The 21,365-nt window shown below is 47.3% G+C and overlaps 1 protein-coding gene across 1 annotated transcript in view; it reads left to right on the top strand.

Moving 5' to 3' along the window:
* The first annotated feature begins 3,873 nt into the window (after window positions 1-3,873).
* Window positions 3,874-21,365, top strand: part of PODXL2 (podocalyxin like 2) — an 18,545-nt gene continuing 1,053 nt past the window's right edge. Inside the window, exons 1-8 of the mRNA XM_018553953.1 lie at window positions 3,874-3,997; window positions 4,088-4,215; window positions 8,297-8,596; window positions 13,011-13,549; window positions 15,078-15,152; window positions 17,179-17,335; window positions 17,455-17,516; window positions 20,365-20,544. Of these exons, the coding sequence (XP_018409455.1) occupies window positions 4,188-4,215; window positions 8,297-8,596; window positions 13,011-13,549; window positions 15,078-15,152; window positions 17,179-17,335; window positions 17,455-17,516; window positions 20,365-20,544 (1,341 nt within the window). The 5' untranslated portion in view covers window positions 3,874-3,997; window positions 4,088-4,187. The remainder of the gene's footprint in view (window positions 3,998-4,087; window positions 4,216-8,296; window positions 8,597-13,010; window positions 13,550-15,077; window positions 15,153-17,178; window positions 17,336-17,454; window positions 17,517-20,364; window positions 20,545-21,365) is intronic.

Consider the following 21,365-nt stretch of genomic DNA (forward strand, 5'->3'; position numbering starts at 1 on the left):
TGAACACACTAGACCAGGAGCGGGCAACTCCGGCCTTCCAGCTGCACTTTAACTAAAAAGTGGGCAACTCCGGCCTTCCAGCTGCACTGTAACTAAAAAGCGGGCAACTCCGGCCTTCCAGCTGCACTTTAACTAAAAATCACAACCTGCCTATGGAGTTATGCCTTCAACTCTGTCTTGTAATGACTCATGGGACTTGTAATTTTTTTTTTTTTTTTACTTTAAGATTGCAGGATGGAATATTTAGCTCTGTGAATTTGGGGAAGGAAATTATAATGAAATGAAGTAAAAGCCGCGCAGCTGGAAAACCCAAAGTCCTGACGGGTAATTCTAATGTATATATAATATGGACTGCCAGCCAGGGGACTGGATAGGAGGACTGTAGGGATGACGGTTGACGTGTGACGCCAGCCCGGCAGATTGATGAGTGGGTTAAGCTCGGTGAAGATACTAAATAACAGATGGATAATTAGAGGTGAACTACAACAGAGATTTGCTAAATCAGATCAGTGTGGCATCTGCTGGCGGCGGTTGCTGTCTTGCAGTCTGAGTGCGCCGTCGCTCACAAATGTCCCTCTTTGCTAAGACATGCGTGCCGCTGAGTAGGCCTGGAATGCCGTGCAACAGGAGCTCATTCTTCTTCATTGACAGCTCACCAGAACTATTGGTTCCCCTCGGTACTTCACAGCTTTTATTTATACCATTTTATGGCAAATACAATTACCTTGTAACTGTTTCTAAGCAGAAGGAGATGCATTTCTCTCCGGCTGTACGGCACCATCTTGGTCCAGCATCTGCTCCAGGGACTGAGAGATCATCTAAATCCTGGTGCCTGTGTTCACAAATGTCTTGTACAGATCTGCCTCTGCTGCAGCATCTCTTGCTACAATGTTACAATGCTGCAATCACTTTACTTATAATGATAGGAATTTGTTCAGGCAGATTGGTAAAGTTACCGATAGATTGGTAAAGTTACCGACAGATTGGTAAAGTTACCGACAGATTGGTAAAGTTACCGACAGGTCCAATTTACTTATTACAGTTATTTATATAGCGCTGACAGTGAACACAGCGCTTTACATAGTTGCTCATTCACATCAGTCAGAGCTTACAATCTAAGGTCCCTATCCCGCATACATACAAGGGCCAATTTAGCTACCAGCATGCATTTGGAGTGTGGGGGGAAACCGGGGTACCTGGAGGAAACCTACACAAGCACAGGGAGAACATGCAAACTTCTTGCCGACAGTCATCTGGCCGGGATTCGAGCTGGGGACCCCCCCCCCCTCCCCCGTGCTACAAGGCAGAAGTGCTAAACCACTGTGCTGCCACGTTGGGCTTTGGTGGGCACATTCAGCGTGCATTCAACATCAGAATTCGTTGACCTGCATTTCACCTGCTGTTGTACCCCCGAAGGACTGGTACTGGGAGAAAGGCAGTTCTTAAAGGAGAACTATGGGGTTAAGGCTTTTCCCCATAGTTCTCCTTAAGGTAACGGGAGGACACAAACTAGCGTCCTCCCGTCACCCTAGGCTCAGTCGCGGTATACTGAGACGCCGCAGCTGAAGCGGATCCCGACAATTGTGCCGGGATCCGCCCAGCTGCGTGACTGACAGCTGGCTCTGCCTATCTAGAGGCAGAGCCAGCTGTACCCGCCCCCTCCCCGTCTGTTCCGCCAGTCAGTGCCGGCGTGGAGGGGGGAATCTAGTCCAGTCCCTCCCCTGTCACGGCAGAGAGCCGTGACAGTATCGAGAGGTGAGCGAACGCCGGTATGTGTTCGCTCACCTACCGATCTACTGAGCCGACCTGTGACAGTCTCATTGTCACAGGTCGGCTAGAACTATGAGGTGAGTGAAAAGCACTCACCTCAGTTCTCCTTTAAGCTCAGCACTGGTCCCAAATTTTTGCCTACTGTAGTAGACAGACTGGAAGAGGGAGGACCATGGTACGGCTCTGTTCTTTGCAGTGCTCATCAGCCATCAGTGTAAACACACTTACTAGAAGGAACATCACTTCATCAGTGTGTGGCTCCTTTGTCCAATCACAGGACCAGGTCCTGCACCGGGCTGTATTGCATTACTTCTGTGTAGTGTTCAGGGAGGTTAAAGAGGGTTAAATGCCTGCAGTAGAGCAGGGGTGGGCAAACTCTGGCTGTGGTGGTACTAGAAAAATCCCGCCATGCACCTGTCTCTGGGAGTTATAGCTGTGGCTGTGAGAATCTTGCAATGCCTCATGGGATTTGTAGTTCCACAATAGCTGGAGGACTGAAGTTTGCCTACCCCTGGGGTAGAAGAATAAGTTGTAATACCTTATTTCTCGTTCCGGCAAGCTTCCTCCATTCTGTGCAACCGTTTCTTCCCAAAGCCGCTTCCCTAAGTTGCTCCCACCGATGGTTAGACATGTAAGCTGCGGAAAAATTTGGTTCGGATATTTCGCTATTTCAGGATTCGGATCCGAAATTCAATTCAGTTTGGGTTTCGGACTCCGACGAAATCCGAATTTTTGTTAGTTTCTGATGAGTTTACCATGTACAGATAATAATACTAAAGCTGAATCTCCCAGACCCCAATGGCACTCGGGAGCTGCTGAATGCAATTCGGATCCCGAATGTCATTCGGGCCTGGGAGCCATATAGTTACATATACTACTAAAGCTGAGGCTCCCAGACCCAAATGGCATTCGGGATCCGAATTTCCGAATTACATTCAGGAGCTCCCCAATGCCATTCGGGTCTGGGAGCCTCAGCTTTAGTAGTATATGTATATACTGGATATGGCTCCCATGCTGCTGTAACGAAAATTCGTGTTCAGACTCATTTGGGTGCATTAAACCGAAAAACACATCTGACTGGCCAGAAAAGCCACATGTCCGATCCGGTTTCGGACAGGATCCGAAATTCGGAAACGGAAATTCAGATTCGGATGCATTGGGATTTGGAAATTCAGATGTGTCGGAATGTCCAAAGTTCGGAAAATTCATCCAAATTTTGATTCGGAACGAAATGAATCACACATGTCTACCGGTGGTCACACTCTGACATCATCAGTTACAATTCCGGACCAATAGACATGCATTGTACCTATGGACGGCGAGGGCCCGCCCACAACCAGGGGGGCTTCGGAGAGAAGAGGAGAGCGCCAGAATCCTGTCAGAGCAAGGCATGGGGTTAGTATCACAACTTATTCCTTTTTCCCCTAGACTGAATGAGCATTTAACCCTTGCAGAGGGGCCCCCTGTACTGTAAGGGTTAAAAACACACAAGAACAACATTGGGAAACAAGCACAGAGCGTTGTTACCCCATAACAAGAAGTGCCCGAAGCAAGGCTGGTTTTATTTAAATGAATGGTAGATCTAAAGATGATTGTACAATCAGATTGTACCGTTTATGGTATGTTATTCTCTATACAGCGGATATATTAAAGGAAACCTCAATAATGGTCCATAGTTCCCCTTTAACAGGTGGCGTATGCAGAAGTGGCAGCGGGCAGTAGGACCATGAGGCACTGAGGAAGATCTGCAGACAGCCACTGCACCAGCCCTGCAGGGAGGAGGTGAGTCAGTGAGCGTCTTCTACACATCCAAGGGACCAGACAGAGAGAATCCTGTGCTCAGGGACCAGCCAGGCTCTCAGCTGCAGGAGGAGGAGGAGGTGCAAGGGGGGATAAAGCCGATCACTCGGGGTGGGTGGACGCTATACAGAGACCAGGAATGGTCAATGGGTTCTTAGCATAGCCTCGAATCTCCCAGACCAAGCCGTCCAGTTGAACTGTGCCCATCCCCTGGGCTCTTGATGCCCAGCGGCCAAGGAACCAGCACCCTTTGCAGGCTGATCATAGATCGATATCCTCAGAGCTCACCGCTGATTGCTGAGCAAGGACCCTTACCAGATCGACAGCATTTCCTGCTGCTTGATCACTTGGCCATGCCAGTCCGAATTCCAGCACTGCCCGGTTGTAGACTGGCACTGGCCGCTAAATCGGTGACTGCACAGTGAAGGTGGGTATTGTTTTTGCCTAATGATTTTCAGAGAGGGTACTGCACTGCTCCATCACCACCCCCTGATGTTTCTTTGATATCACCCTACAGAAAGCCTTGGGGTAGGACGTTGGCATCTGGCTCCGAACATCCGTTCCTGGGAGAAGGAGATGCCCGCTGATCTAAGGGTGGGCACACACTGACATCAACAATGCTGCAAGCTTGGCAACTTGTGTTGGGTGAGTCCTGCTTATCTGTCTTTACATAGCAGTCTGCTGCCATTATGAGCCAGGCGGCAGCTGGTGAGGGCATGCCGAGGCTTGTACTTACTCCACAGCTGGGTAGATACAGGTTGCCCATTGTCAGTATGGCACTGGGTTTTGTCGCAGTGCAATGTGTCTGACAGGCACATACTATTTTAAAAATTCATGCGGCTTCAGGAAGGGTGGGCATGTCTCCGAGCTCCCAATGGCACCTTGGGCACCGATAGAGAGAGCAGGCCTGTGTCACTGCATTTGCTTGCAGGCAGAAAAACGGAAACCCGTGTGAATGAAAATCCCCTTATTCAAAAAGAACAAAAGCCATCTTCTAAGTGGAGTAACCCGTAGCAACCGACCGGGGTCTCAGTGTACTATTGCTTGATCAGAGAAAGAATCCTGAATGCTTGCATGTCATAGCTGGTCACCGGGCTGCCCTATTATTAATAAACATGTTGTACAAGTGCTGCTGATTGCTAGCTTTTTGGGCTAGCCTTGTAAAAGCACCATTTCACTGAACAAGTCAGCTGTAAACCTACAGCAAGCCTTTTAGATGAGCAGTGTGTAGGCACTGCCTCATTGAACAAGCTTGTTGTACACTTTTCATAGATCGCAAGCTTTTGGGACAAGCAGTGTGTAGGTACTGCCTCCCCGAATACATCAGCTGTGCACTTGTCATAGACGGCAAGCTTTTAAGGTTAGCAGTGTGTAGGCAACCTCTGATTACAATAAGTCGCTTGTACACAGGCTGTAGATTGCAAGCCTTTTAGACGAGCAGTGTGTAGGCGCGGCCTTGATGAATAAGCCTGTTGTACACATGCCGTAGATCGCCAGTGCACGCCATTTGAACACATGCTGTAGATTGCAAGCCTTTTAGACGAGCAGTGTACAGGCATTAACTCATTGAATACACCATTTGTACACATTCCATAGATTGCAAGCTTTTTAGGCAAGCAGCTTTTTTAGATGAGCAGTGTGCAGGTACTGCTGCATTGAGTAAGCAGGTGGTACATCTGCTGTAGATTGCAAGCCTTTTAGACAAGCAGGGTGTAGGCACTGATTCCTTGAATAAGCCTATTGTACACGTCCAATAGATTGCAAACTTCTTAGACAAGCAGCTCTTTGGATGAGCAGTATGTAGACAATGATCACTGAATAAGCCTGTTGTACACATGCCGAAGATTGCAAGCCTTTTAGACAAGCAGTGTGTAGGCACTGATGCAATGAGAAAGCAGGCGGTACACCTACTGTAGATTGCAAACCTTATAGTCAAGCAGTATGTAGGTCCGGCCTCATTGAATAAGCCCTTTGTACACATTCCGCAGAAAGCTTTCTAGACAAAGTTTTTTTTCTAGACAAGCTCTGTGTAGGTATTGCCGCAATGAATAGGCCGGTGGTACACCTACTGTAGATTGCAAGCCTTATAGACAAGCAGTATGTAGGTCCGGCCTCATTGAATAAGCTTGTTGTACAAGCTTCCTAGATAAGCTGTTTTTTTAGGCAAGCTGTATGCAGGCATTGCCGCAATGAATAAGCCGGCTGTATACATGCCGTAGATCGCAAGCTTCTCCGGCAAGCAGCGTATAGGCTGTAGTAGAGACTTGGCACAGCTCCCTATTTATCAGCAGTTCTTCTGTCTGTAATGAGATTACAGCCTTGCCGTGGCTGTGACACATTCATCATGCTAAACAGGCCCCTGAGGATCACATAATTAATTTAGTCATGTTGGTACGTGACACTTGCACGAGTCTACTGTTACGCAGCCCGGGTGGAACATCCAGCCTGTAATTGAGAAGTGGCATAGCCAGGCCCCTCCTAGGTGGTATACAGTGAACCTTCATCACTTGGGGTTTCTTGCGGCACTCCGTCTGCTGTAGACCTACAAGACCCAGCATGTAATTCCAGAGCCTACTGAAATCCAGAGACAAGAATTCAAGATTGGGTTCTTATTGGCCAGTTTTATTGTGCTGCCCATTTATGATGCCAACCAGTCTGGGAAGGCACATTTGTGTGCCAGGCCATACAGAGCCCATCAAACTTGCAGGGCATTTTATGTGTATGAACTGTAAGTACCATGTTAGAAGTCAAGTGAAGGTTGTAAAATCCCAAGAAATATCAGAGAGGTGCTTGGAACAATGGCGACCAGTGTTACAGAATTTCCAACAGTTAATCCAATTCAGTTTCGTAAGGCACACTGGCTCTGGTTAGGTTGCTCTTGTGAAACAGGGTGCCCCTAACAGGGGGTCCCCAGAGTGAAAATCCAAGAAATAAAGTTGGGGAGAGAGCGCCAGACCAAAAGCAGTCCAAGAAAAATGCAATTGTTCATTAGATGGTGGTATACAACAGTCAACGCATTTCGGGAGTCTAAACAATGCCCCTTCATCATGGTGTCAGACCAGCGTTTGTCTGATTGGGAGCTTGGCAATTGTATTTGAACATGCCTGGATGATACTGATAAACGCACCCCAACCCACCCCAACCCACCAGCTGATTTAAGACCTCAGAAAAGTAAATTGTGCTGAAATAATCCAACCGCCTCACACTTCTTCCTTAAGCAGGAACACGAGGACCACGCAAGCATTCCTATTAAAGCTATGGAGGTGGAGGTGCATGCAGACAGTGTTGGCTTGACATAGGGGACTAAAGAGAAATCAGGCAAGGTAGAACAAATCCAATCACTTTATACCCCAATAGTGGTCATGCAGGACTGATGGTGCCTCAGAGAAGTCAGATCGCTTTCTGACTTTCCCGTCCATGACCAAATCACGAGACTGTCTTCTAATGTCAGTTTAGTTAAGCCAGCTCATCCATCTGCCGGAGTTGCTTGATGGCCAGTCCAGGACTGATAAACTGCACAGCTCTACACCTGATATATATTTCACTTCAGATAGCGTAGGGAATGGTTTACCATCTGTGTCCCATTGGGGACACCAACACAGAAATGTGGCCGCTCGCTGGAGCCCCACAAGGAGTGAGCGGCCGCCTAATTAGAGAGTGTCTCTGCTGTTTCCCATCCGACAGCACAAGGCCCATGATGCTCTTAATCCAGCCCTGCTTGGAACTCAAAGAAGTGTCCCCTGTTGGAAGCTTTTTCCTTACTTCCTGTCCCAGTGAGCGAGGAGAGGCAGCCAGGAGAAAGAGCAAGAAAAGACAGACAATGAAGGGAGTAAGGAGACTGGCTATAGAGAACTACAAGTTCCAGCAATACATTATACAGCAATGCAAAATAAATATGAAGCAACATATGTGTTGTTCCGGGGTGGCTCCCTGATGTCTACAGGATCTCAGGTGGCTTGTTTGGGCTCTGTCCTGGCTCTCGGGTGGACTCTGCAGGCTCTCAGATGAGCTGTGTGGGGTGTCAGGAGGCTGTGCAGGCTCTCAGGTGGGCTATGTGGGCTCCCAGGTGGCTATGCAGACTTTCAAGAGTGCTGTGCAGTGTCTCACCAGGGGTCTGTAGGTGGGCAGCGTAATGTCAGGAAGACGTAGTAGATGTGCGGGCCGGCACCTGTTTATACTATTGTTGGGGACCTCGGCAGCCTTCCTGTGAGCCACGGGCCAGCACATCTCCTCTTCCGTCTTCCTGACACCTGTCAAAAAATTTAAAGTGTCCGGGTGTCAGCCGCCTGAAACCCGGACACAGGATTTAAAAACTGCGATGTCCGGATTATTTCTGGACAGGTGAAAACCCTAATATCCTCAAAGTTTTGCATTTAACTTCTTAAGTTAGCTTCTATGCTTCTTGTAAACTTTAGCATATACTGTACGCTAAAGAAGGCTTACCAGGCCAGAGGTTGGAAAACAGCAGGTATATATAGAGACACAATACCAAGTTTCAGCAGCAAGTGGCGCTGCAGGTAAAGTCTGTATAATTACCCCCCAGGTAGCTCCCCAAACAACAGCAGCATAGGAACAGCTCCATGTTAACCAAGTGGAAAAAAGCCAAATAGTGGATTTCCATTACAAACAGGATGTACCTTTTAGTGTTCTGGGCCCCACAGAATCTACACAGTCTTCCATGGTTGTTGTTGGGTTCTTCTCACTGGTTTCTTGTCTTATTCCGTAGGACTCGTCCCTTTCCTCTTGGTGAGCTGTGAAGAGCCCAGCTCAGAAGGACTCTCCTCCACCTCTCTGGTGGACCTCCCCTCATCATTGACCACCGTAGAGACCTTGGATTCTACAGAACGTGGCAGTGACAGGTACTCAGAGACCGACGTCCACCATGACTTGCTCCACACGCCTCAAGGCTCTGGCTTTTCCAGCCAGGAGACAGAGGAGATCTCCATCTTCCAATCCCCCAAATATTTCTGGGATGATGACACGAGAAAGGTGAATGGAACCAGCGATGATAGCGGGACACAAACAGGTGGGTAGCTTTGGTCTGGGCTGTCGTTTCTCTGCAGAAGGCCATTGGGAGCCATGAACCTCATCACATTTTAGAATTTCTTTACTTATCAAGCAGTTTAAAGGGTCAGTCATGTCAAAACTAACATTTTTGGTCATTGCTGGGGAGTTAAACCAAGGAGCATCTAACTGCAAACTCAACTTGATTGGTTGCTTCTCTTTGGGTTTCTACATTCTAAATATCCTCATTACCTCAATACCATGAATGGAGTAAGACCTGAGGTCATAGCAGTTGTATCTGCCACATGGCCCTCCTCCCTACAGCCACCTCCTCGTCGGGAGCATGGCGCCGGCTTCCCGGCCAATCAGGAAGCCGGGCAGCGTGTAATGATTCGTTGCCTGGCTTCCTGATACCGGCAGTTCGGGCATCGGAGCATTTTGGCGAGTATAAGTACTCACCCAAATACTCTGTATCGGTGCATCCCTAATAATAATCAAGGATCCCTATAAAAAGTGAGGTGTAAACTTACCAGTCCCGTGGCCTGTGCCTTGAAGTGTTACAGCAGCTGAACAATCTTCAGCAACCAACGCACTATTGGGAGTGTTGGATACTCCTCCCCCCTGCTGAGCAATGTGGTTGCAGCCGCTGGCTTCTACATTACCGCTGTTCCCTATAGTGATGTAAGGGCCAGCGGAATGAACCACAAATAGCGGCAGGGGGAGACAGACATCAGATTCTTCAGCTGCCGTAGCTGAGGCACAGGGGATGAGACAGGTACATAGTATACCCCTTCTATTGCAGATTACACTCTTTATTTTCCAAATCCCAATGCGTCCAAATCCGAATTTACGTTTCCGAATTTCGGATCCCGTCCGAATTTCGTTCAAAAACTAAATTGAATCGGACATGTGACTTTTTTAGCCAATCAGATGTTTTTTGGTTTAATGCATTTGTATGGGTCTGAATCCGAATTTTCTAATTGCATTCGGAGCTCCCGAATGCCACTCAGGTCTGGAACCCTAAGGTTTAGTTTTATGTATATATGGGTCACAATGTTGCTGCTACGAATCTTCATTCGTATTACAGAATATTACTTATAGATACATAATACTAAAGCTTGTGCTCCCAGACCCGAATGGAGCCCGAATTTCCGAATAGCATTCCAGAGCTCCCGAATGCCATTCGGGTCTGGAAGCCTCAGCTTTATAATGACTCCCAGACCCGTATTGCTTTCTGGAGCTCCCGAATGGCATTTGGAAATTCGGTCTCCCAAATGCCATTCGGGTCTGGGAGCTTCAGCTTTAGTATTAATATCTGTATATGATTTTCTGTGGTATTCGCAACGAATATTCATAAACTTATCCAAAACGAACGAAAATTCGGATTTTGTCCGGATCCAAAACCCGAACCGATGTGAATTTCGGATCCAAATCCCGAAATAATGAAATATCCGAACCAAATTTTTCCGCAGCTCATACAGTATGTCTATCTCTTACTGAATTTAGCCACAAGAGATGGACAGTAGACGGAAAAAATATAAAAAGTTATCGTCATTTTGGGGTTTGCTGCCCCCCTCTAACCTTATTGCTCCCAAACACTGGCCCACAAGAGCTGTTATGGTTAATAAAGTCCTGGGCTAAACTTGCACCGTAGCATCATTAGCTGAGCCGCTCCTGCCAATTAAAAACTGAAATATTACACACAACCAGCCAAAAAAGTCACAGGGGAGCCACTGTAATGTAATCCATCAGAAGATAGTAATTGCGGATCTGCAGGGAGATATTTACAGATGTAGAAATGTGTGTAATCCCCTGCAGTGATGATTCAGACTGATGCTGCTGGACTCGTTCATAACTGTATCTCGGGGATATACAATATGCAGCAGAAATCACAATAACCCAATTCTCCTATAAAAGAATATCTACTCCCAAGAACAACAATGTCATATATTATATATATAACCCGGACATAGCATTCAAAACCCGAACTGTCCGGGTGAATCCTGGAGAGGTGGCAACCCTACTAGCTTCCCGCTTGCGTCCTTTATTGGGCCTATCTGCTCCTTTCTACCCTTTTTTTTTTTTAATAAATTCTTTATTTTGAGGTTTACAAAGTTACATTCAAACAGATGGGGAAACATAGAATCGATAAACAAATATAGTCAAGGCATTGTCGGCAATACAAGGGCTACCTCAGCTAGGGCAGCTAATGTCCTGCTTTCTACCCTTTTTACTGTTAATATATTGGTAGAATTTTTTGGGGTTCTTTTTACTATCTGCGGCGATATGCTTTTCGCACTCAGTTTTAGCTTCCCGGATTACTAGTTTGCATTTTTTGTTACATTCTTTGTAGTTAAGGAATGCCAAGGCCGTCCCCTCCGTCTTATATTTTATAAATGCCGCTCTCTTGTCCTTGACGTGTTGTTTTACAGTTTTATTAAGCCATATAGGTTTAGTTTTTGATCTTTTGCTTTTGCTCCCTAAAGGTATACACTTTGAAGTAGCAGTATGTACTGTGTTTTTAAAACAATCCCACATCTGATCTGTGTTGATCCTTCAAGAAAGCCAAATACCTTTAATATCTAGTGAGCTGAACTGACACATTACAGTGAGTGAGCGTTGTCACCCTAGGACAGGAAGTGTTTTATTGCAAGGATTACCAGGGTATTAAGGAAAAAAAGCCTGAAAAATAAGAAAACTAATGCAGCAACCACATCTAAGGAGTGTTAAGTTGCAATGTATTCCATTTTATTTTTTAGATACACTTTAATGCAATCCTAATAATCAGTTAGAGATTACCAGTCTGGTTTATAAAACACAATGATGTCATCCATTACAGCAAAGGCATGTCTACTTTTGCTGGGCTGGTTATGAAAAGTAGAACCCTTCTTAAGGGCCGCAGTGAGAGCTTTCACCCTTCGTGGTAATGAATGTGGGTGCAGAGTGAATGTGCAGGCCCGTCCACGTATAAATTCCTGTTTCCCCTCTAGTTTGTAAAACAGGGACGTGCGGTCAGGGGAGACAGGTGAGGCAGAGCCTTCCCTAGTATTATGGAGGAAAAAGCTGTCAGCTTCAATCTGAAGCTGACAGCTTTTTCTCCATTCAGATCGGCTTGTAACAGGTTACAGAGCAGTGAAAGCCTCCCCGCTGTGTAACCTGTCATGGACTGAGCGCTGGATGGTAATTAAAACAGTAGAAAGGAATCATGGCACACTCACAAACCAGCATGTAAAACAACTTGTCTCACCACTAAGGTTAATAACAGAGGATTGGATACACGTCTTCTGCAGAAAATGTGAAAGCCGCACAGCCGCGCCAAGGCACCTCTTATAGTGCGGTCCTAACTCTAAACTATGAGAGTCTCCATCTTGGTGCACATGGGGGCAGAAGATTTCAAATTGGGTGCAGGTTTGTCAGGAGGAAGCCCAACCTCCTTAAAGGCACAGGAACACACAAGGGATCCCGCACATCCCAATGGCAGCTGAGAACCCCCATGCGTCACTGCACCAAATCGGTCAAGCAAAACAAATGACAAACGCACTCAACAATTTGTCACCAGCTATACAGTAAGGTGCACACGAAATGGGCTTTGAACAGTAAAACAGTAGAAAGGTATCATGGCACACTCACAAACCAGCATGTAAAACAATTTGTCTCACCACTAAGGTTAATAACAGAGGTTTGGATACACGTCACCAGTATAGCTGGTGACAAATTGTTGAGTGTGTTTGTCTTGCCTGGATGGTAATTAAAGGCGCTGCATCCGGCTTTTGACAGGTAGTTAGGTGACACAGCAGCGGGCTTCCCCATTGCTTGTGTAACCTAACTAGTGAGGCAAGAGCTGTCACAGCCTCTACTCTGTGTTAGAGGCATGAGCTCTTTGGATGGTTTGGACCAATGGCAAAACGCCATTGGTCCAAGCTGTCCAATCAAAAAAAGAAAAAAAAAAACAGTGAGGCCATCCATCTCGTTGCCTCAGCAGTGACGAGCAAGTGAGGGACAGGGAGGCTCCTCCATGTCTCCTCCCTTCCTCCTCCCTCCCTCCTTCACACTAGCTTGGGGACTGGGTTGGGGCGGGGCTTTGGTGGGCTGGGGGTGGGCTTCGGCGGCATGGGGCAGGGCTTTAACTGGGCTGGGGGCTGCCTTGCCAAGAACCGAAGGTACCGCACGTCACTGTTGTAAAACAGTATAGAAGAAGGAAGCCATGGCTGCTCATTACCTATTCAGACATTGCTTCCTTCTCACTGGTACTGCACAGTAACTGGACTTGACTGTTTGCCTAAGGTCGAGTCTATTAGTCAAACTGTCCATGAGGCTTATACATAGAGAATGATATAAACGCCACCCCTGCTGAACTTTCTCCTTCTCTGTCTTCTAACATTTCCTAGAAAATGTACTAAACAAATGTACCAAATGTTTTTGTATTATTGTTATAGCCGAACCCGTGTCCACAGACAGCAGGGTCACCCAAGATGAGACAAGCACTTTGGCTAAAGAAGTTTTGGAAACGTCTACAACATGGTGGCCCACAGAGGCCAGCGAGACTCCCGGACCAGTATCCCCAGTCATTAAAGTCCTTGCCAAGGAAGACCCCCTACAGCCCATACACGACGACACAACATCTGTAGTCCCGGACCTGGAGGAGAGGACGGCTCCTAGGATGACATCCACCTTTTCCAACCCAACTGCCAAGCCGCCTCGAAAGAACAAGAAACATTCTGGGTCCAGAGGCCATCACGCTGGTCACAAGTCAGAGTCCGAACTTCATCCCGGACCTCCTGCAGATTCACGGGGTCATGGTGCGGGACATTTCCCCCCCGGACACATGAGCAATGAAAGTATGGCGGCCAACCAATCTTTGCCTGCTGCCAACAGCAAAGAGAAGCCTGATATTCCGGCAGTGTTTTCCACTCAACGGGAAGAAGACCCAACAAAGGCTGTGGCCCCCATGCAGCTGTCACCAAGTACAGAGCAGGTGAATATACACCAGGGTTTATTCAGGGGAAGAACTCCCCCTGAAAAGGAGCTTCAAACCAAAGAGAACCTGTCTCAATGGGGCTTATGCAATAATCTCAATGTTCCAGCTTTAATGATCATAATTGTGCAGGCTTACCTATGAACTATGTATATTTGCCCTTTTTTTTAGATGAATTTACTCTGCCTGAGGACTACTGAAAGTCCTGGGAGATAGAGCTGAGAGGTCCCAGGAATACTGACATCTGCTGTCCTGTAAACTGTCTGACCTCATAGTGATAATACACCCCGTCTCCGGAGTGTGCATAACAATATCACATAACAGAGCCATGTAACTCTAGAGGGACGTACATAACTTCAGGGTCCAGTTTCTGATATTGCTGCAGTTACTTTAGAGCTGGAAGACAAAGTGTACTATCAGCATGGGTCCAGCCCTTGACAGAGCATCACCTGTGAGATTTCAGGGGCCCTCTCTCCTCTGCATCTTAACTCCAAGAGCCACCCTGTGACAAACAAAGTAAATCTCAACAAGGTTGTAAGTATCACTTTTTCATAAGCCAGCACAGTAAAAAAAAATCAGATTATTGCATGAACCAAATTGTAACAGGTTCTCTTTAAAGGGACTATCCACACCAGACCAGGGCATTTTAGGGCCCGCAGGCCTTGTTAGGCCTTTTGTCGGTCCCTTCTGGCACGCAGTTCACTGACCAGCAGGCCTAGCAGCTCATGACGGTAGAGGAGATGGTCCCCTGTCATCATTGGAGGCCAGTGGTCATAGCAACCAGCAACTGAAGAGGAACACAGTTGGGAAACAGACTGATCGCCGACTTGCACTCAATTATAATTGGCTTACAATGAATGCGCTGGCCCCCAAGGCTGGTGCATGCTCCATGTCCGAAGTGTGTTCCTCTTCAGTTGTTGGTTGCTAGGACCACTGGGCTCCTAGCAACCAATGACTTCAGGGGTCCACCTCCTCTGCAGTCATTGGTTGCTAGGACCACTGGGCTGTCCTAACAACCAGTGACAAATGACCAGTGTTGAATGCTATAGAGTTTGTCCTTATATTTAATGCTGAATTTTGTGATTTTATTACTGCTTCCCCCTCCACGTGCTGTGGTTCCTCCCGCAAGCTCCTACATCACCACTGGACATACGGACTGGGGGGAGGAACCGTTAAGCATTGCAGGGGCTGGGGAGGTTGACCAGTGTTGAAAGCTATAGACTTTATCCTCATATTTAATACTACAATTTGATAGATTATTCCTGCTTCCCCCTCCATGTGCTGTGGTTCCTTCCACTAGCTTCTACATCAGCACAGGACATAGTGGGCCGATGGGAGGAACCATTGGGCGTAATGGGGGGGGGGGGTTGAGGCAGGATGACAGTTGACCAGTATCAAATGCTAAAATCTTTGTCCTCATGGTTAAGGTGAACCTACAATTTGACACATTATTCCTGCTGCATTCTTCCATTACCTTCGGAAACATTTCTATTTCACGGAACATTAAACACAAATTGTCTATTTTCAGGTAATCTGCAAAGACTGGATAAATTTGGCCGGAAAAAATTACATCATCCTGAACATGTCGGACGATATCGATTGCGTAAGTACCGAAAATCTTCCACTTGAATTGACCAACACCATCCGGCACTTTTTTGCTTTGAACCTCCTCATGCAGCCTTTGAAAAAATAGATGTGCAGGCCGGAGCCTGCCCCGAGATGTACCAGTCTCCATGACAACTGTCCTTATTAACCATCTCCAGGGTCTCTGGGTTGCCATGGAAACAGCAGAGGGGATTAGACAGCCGTAGAGGGAGGGAGGAATGCGGAACTGCTCGGTGACCTTTTCTGTAAGCTGACGACTCTTTCATTCCCGCGTGGCAAAAAGAAAGGTCTGTGTGGGCCACTTGGTCCCCCGTATCCGAAATATATGGGTATTTCCAGCTCCCGCTGCAGAACAGAAGACGAGGGGGAGTAAAGGAAATGTGCTGCTAGGGATGAGTTTCCAGTTTTCAGCCGGTCACACGTATTACAATCTGATTGTACAAACTATGAAGTCCGGATAGAACTGTACAGACTTCAGTACTTATATAAGTTACTGTGAGGGTAACTTATCGACAATGGAGCAGACAAAATCTGGAGCAGTTGCCCAGGGCAACCAATCAACTTTTTTCTTTCATTTTCAAACCTTAACTGAGCAAGCCAAAACATGGCACCTTATTTTTAACTTGCCGGAGTTTGCCATCACATGACCCTCGGTACCACCTCTTCCACTAGAGAAGGCCGGTAATCCACCCCTTCAGCCCGGACCAGTCTTGGTGTAGCCTCTTGTTGTAACATCATCCGACTTCTGGGGTCTCCTGGACCCTGTGGGAACCCCATCAGTTGACAGCCAATGGGAAAAGTCCATATCACCCGGGACCGTCATGGGTACCTGAAGAAGATCCCTCCCACTCGTCAATTCAGAAAACTTGGAGCACATCAGGTGACCACAGATTTAGATCAGTAAAATTGATTTTTGTAGGTAAATTTAGAAAAACTTCAATAAAGTTAATGTTTTCTGAATTGAAGAGTGGGAGGGTCGTTCTTTAGGTACCCATGGCGGTCCCGGGTGATATGGACTTTTCTCATTGGCTGAAGAGTGGGAGGGTCGTTCTTCAGGTACCCATGGCGATCCCTGGTGATATGGACTTTTCCCATTGGCTGAAGGGTGGGAGGGTCGTTCTTTAGGTACCCATGGCGGTCCCGGGTGATATGGACTTTTCTCATTGGCTGAAGAGTGGGAGGGTCGTTCTTCAGGTACCCATGGCGATCCCTGGTGATATGGACTTTTCCCATTGGCTGAAGTGTGGGAGGGTCGTTCTTCAGGTACCCATGACGGACCCTGGACTTTTCCCATTGGCTGAAGGGTGGGAGGGTCGTTCTTCAGTTACCCATGAGGGTCCCTGGTGATATAGACTTTTCTTATTGGCTGTAGAGTTGTAGGGTCGTTCTTCGGGTACCCATGAAGGTCCCTGGTAATATGGACTTTTCCCATTGGCTGCCAAATGACGGGGTCCTCACAGGGTCCAGAAGACTCCAGTGGTGGTATGACATCACATCAAGGGGCTACAACAAGACTGGTCATAGGCAGTTCCAGGCTGAAGAAGTGGATCACCGATCTTCGTTATCGGAAGAGGTGCTGCCGAGGGTCATGTGATGGCAAACTCCGACAAGTTAAAAATAAGGTGCCATGTGTATTTTTCTTTACGCCATGTGTTAATGGGTATGGACGGGTGGGGTGAGAGGGATTTGGTCATGGGGGGTTGTTCAGAAGAAGGACTTTAAGTCAGCTTTAAAGGAAACCTTTCCTAGTCAAAAACATGGAGGAGATCAAGCAACTTGTGCATTGGCGGCCTTCATATTTCTTTCAGGGGAAGGTTTACTTGAAGGGAAAGTTTTGTAATGCTGGTCAACCAAGCTTTGGCCCTGCCAAGACATGAACCTCCCTGTGGATGTCAATGCATTTCAGCTATAGAGCCTGGGCCAGGATGGGCAGGTGCATGGATAGGAGCCGGAGTTTACAGGATCCTCATGTCTTCCCTTGTCATTTTTTTTTCCTTTAATGGAGCTTCTTCTTTATTCTGCAGGAAGAGTTCCGATGGAGAAAAGGACAACAGTTGCTGTCTCTCCTGGAGGGGGCGCTGTCGTGGAAGTCAGAACCACCCCAGAGGGACTGGGTGATCTTCCTGAGCAAGCCTAATGAGAACGACAATCACCTGCTAATGACGGTCACAGAGGAGGAGCGTAAGTTACGGCAAGCTTCGAGCGTCCACGTGCGCTCAGGCTTTGGTGTCCGGTCACTGTGGGTAATGGTGACTCTCTACATGCGGTCTAACCCTTTGTATCTCCTTTCCTTCTTCAAGGTGTGGTCCCTGCCAAGGACGTCTTTATGGCGCTGGGTGACATAAAACTAAGCCTCGCGGAGGTCAGTGGGGTACACAACCAATAGATAGGCATTGCCTCTCTTGGGTAGGGTGCTTGGGATCTAAGCTTTCTGATCAAAATAATGTTTCCATAGGATTAGGCCTGTAGGAAAATGGGAAAAAAGGGTAACAGGGGAGGGGGTTGCATTTTAACCTTTCAAGTCTTTCTCTAGTAGTAGAGTATAGTACCGTGTCACCCATCCATCAAAGCTCTGCGGAGACATTCAGGCATCTCCTCTAAGGACCCGGACCGCTTTATTGGGTTAAGACTGATCCCTAGGATAGGCAAATATTGTCCTCATACAAGAGTCTTGTGTATTCTTCCTTGAAGCTGGGTGAGCTTTATGTATTTCTTCCAAATCTGTGCAAAACTTGGAGCTTCCTGTAATAAAGACTGGTCACTGCTGCTCTCTCTCCTTGTGCAGAGTGACTGGTCTTGTCTCCACACCCTTCTGCAGTAAAGACCGGTCACTGCTCCTCTCTGTCCTTGTGCAGGGTGACTGGTCTTGTCACCGCCCCTCCTGTAATAAAGACCATTCACTACTTCTCTCTGTCCTTGTGCAGGGTGACTGATATTGTCTCTGCCTCCTCCTATAATAAAGACCGGTCACTGCTGCTTTCTCCTTGTGCAGGGTGACTGGTCTTGTCACCGCCCCCTCCTGTAATAAAGACCGGTCACTGCTGCTCTCTGTCCTTGTGCAGGGTGACTGGTCTTGTAACCACCCCCTCCTGTAATAAAGACCACTCACTTCTGCTCTCTCTCCTTGTGTAGGGTGACTGGACCTGTCTCCGCCCCTCCTGTAATAAAGACCAGTCACTGCTGCTCTCTGTCCTTGTGCAGGGTGACTGGTCTTGTCACCGCCCCCTCCTGTAATAAAGCCCGGTCACTGCTGCTCTCTCTCCTTGTGTAGGGTGACTGGACCTGTCTCCGCCCCTCCTGTAATAAAGCCCGGTCACTGCTGCTCTCTCTCCTTGTGTAGGGTGACTGGACCTGTCTCCGCCCCTCCTGTAATAAAGCCCGGTCACTGCTGCTCTCTCTCCTTGTGTAGGGTGACTGGACCTGTCTCCGCCCCTCCTGTAATAAAGCCCGGTCACTGCTGCTCTCTCTCCTTGTGTAGGGTGACTGGACCTGTCTCCGCCCCTCCTGTAATAAAGCCCGGTCACTGCTGCTCTCTCTCCTTGTGTAGGGTGACTGGACCTGTCTCCGCCCCTCCTGTAATAAAGCCCGGTCACTGCTGCTCTCTCTCCTTGTGTAGGGTGACTGGACCTGTCTCCGCCCCTCCTGTAATAAAGCCCGGTCACTGCTGCTCTCTCTCCTTGTGTAGGGTGACTGGACCTGTCTCCGCCCCTCCTGTAATAAAGCCCGGTCACTGCTGCTCTCTCTCCTTGTGTAGGGTGACTGGACCTGTCTCCGCCCCTCCTGTAATAAAGACCAGTCACTGCTGCTCTCTGTCCTTGTGCAGGGTGACTGGTCTTGTCACCGCCCCCTCCTGTAGGTTTCTGCAGGCAGCCTGTAGTGGGTGGAGCCTGCTGGTCCCTCCCACAGCTCTGCTCTCTGCGCAATACAGCACAGCGATGATGTCACTGCTACGTTTACAAGGTGATAACTAGCTTTGTAAAGATATTTGGTTCACCCAAGCGGGATTTATGTCCTTTTGTAGCTGTTTTTGAATATATCTCAATGAGAATCTTTGTGTCTGGAGTTCAGCTTTAAGAGATGCCCATTATTGGATCATTTATAGTGTAAGTAAGCCGTAAAAAAATAAAAATATGCCTGCAGGTTGGGGCTTTTGGTAGAAGAGAATGTTTAAGTTACTTCTCCCAAAAAAATCAAATATTAGGGATGGACAGATACTTTTCGAGTACCAGTGCAGATACTTGGCATTTTCATGAGAACTACCAGGGTTGCAGCGGCTGCAGCTGGGACCTGGCTCTGGCACTCCACCGCTGTCCTGAAATCATTAGTCTGTATTGTTTTAGAAAAACTGTCACATGACAATAAACAAAAATGTATCAGTACTCGTACTTGTAAGTACTCGGCAAGTACCAGTACTCGTAAAACTGGTATCTGCATCCCTTTATTTATATTTATAAAAACAAAATTGTACTTTAAAACAGATGTACAAATCCCGGGAGCTCCTTGTGCTCCTTACAAATGACAGCGGCCTCCTAATTTTTTAATTTTTCTCTAGTCTAGTCTTGGAGCTGGAAACGTATCTGTACTTGTACTGAGTACTGTACCTGGTATGGGTGCAACCCTATCAAATACACATGGATCTTGTATTTAGACAATATTTGCTTATCCCGGAATTCAGCTTTGAGAAAAAAATTATAAGAATAAAATATAAATATATGTGTGTATCTAAGAATTTCTTTTTCTCATGTTTACCAAACATTATACAAATGTGGCTATTATTATTAGTCTTTGTATGGCTTTGATGAGACTTTAGTAATAATTCCATTCTTTGGTCCCAGTCCACCAATTGTTTTCTTTTTCTGTCCTTTGATAAAAATGTTTCGGGGACTTCCTCCCCTTATAGGACTAGTGTTCCTAGTCCTAGGAAAAAAATAGTAGATGCTACAACAGGGGTGGGCAACTCGAGCCCTCTAGCTGTTGTGGAACTACAAGTCCCATGAAGCATTGCATGACTTTGACAGTTACAGGCATGACTCCCAGAGGCAGAGGCATGATGGGATTTGTATTTAAATCACAGGTGGAGTGCCAGAGTTGCCCACCCTTGTGCTACAAATAGAGCTTCACAATCAGAAGAGGACGCCCAGATCCCTGACATGAAAGTGACAGGTACTCTTCGGCAGAATAAATAAATGTTGACATTCCCTTCTTTACAGATCGGGATCGAAAGTTACTCCAGCACGGTCAGCTGCCAGTCGCGCCCCAGTCCACCCCGGAGCGATTACGGCAAACTCTTTACTGTTTTGGTCATCATCGGTTCCGTGTGCGTCATGATCATCGTCGCCGGGCTCATATACATATGCTGGCAAAGGCGTCTGCCCAAAATGAAAAACATGGTGAGTATCACTTCTCTATAATTTGCTTGTATTCTCCCTCTATCAGAGAAGAATTGTATTTTTTTATTACTTGTGCAGTCTACAACTATGTAAATTGTTTATTCAGCACAATAATCAAATTACATGGTTGTAAATGTAAATTCGCAGACATTCACATCAGACCCTGCTCTCAAGGAGCTTACAAGGTCCCTATCTCACATGCATACATACAGAGCCGATTCAGACAGGAGCCATTTAGCCTTCCTGTCTTTGGAGTTATTGGTCAATTAACAAAGTCCTTAGACAGGCCCATACCAGGTTCGGCATGTTCGGCGAGGTGGAGGAGGCCGATCCGCCGTCAGAAGAGTCCGGGCCCCAGCAGTGGCAGGTAAGGAGCATGTGCATCGAAAGGGACCACTGCGACCAGCCCACCTGGGACCCTGCAGAGCCCACCATAGAGAGTCTCAGATGGGCTGTGCAGGATCTATGGTGTGCTCTGCAGAGCACTCTCAGGTATGTTTGGGGTCTCAGGTAGGTCCAGGGTACAGAGCGTTACTAAGTCCAGAGTCCAGTGCGTTACTAAGGCCAGAGCTTGGTGCATTACTAAGTCCTGAGTCCAGTGCGTTACTAAGTCCAGAGTCCAATTCATATACTGTTCTGCATTGCTGTATAATGTATTTCTGGGATTTGTAGTTCCCCTACAGCCTGAGTCATTCTGCATTAGAGTGTAAGCTCCTCTGTACAGAAACTAATGTGACTGGCTCAGTGTTCTCTATACAGCATTGTGGCATATGTCAGAGCTCTCTCTCTCCTGCGGGGGGACCACCAGTACCAGCATGCCA

The sequence above is a fragment of the Nanorana parkeri genome, unplaced genomic scaffold, assembly GCF_000935625.1.
Source record: "Nanorana parkeri isolate BGI_ZX_2015 unplaced genomic scaffold, ASM93562v1 scaffold135, whole genome shotgun sequence".
NCBI classification, from domain to species: domain Eukaryota; kingdom Metazoa; phylum Chordata; class Amphibia; order Anura; family Dicroglossidae; genus Nanorana; species Nanorana parkeri.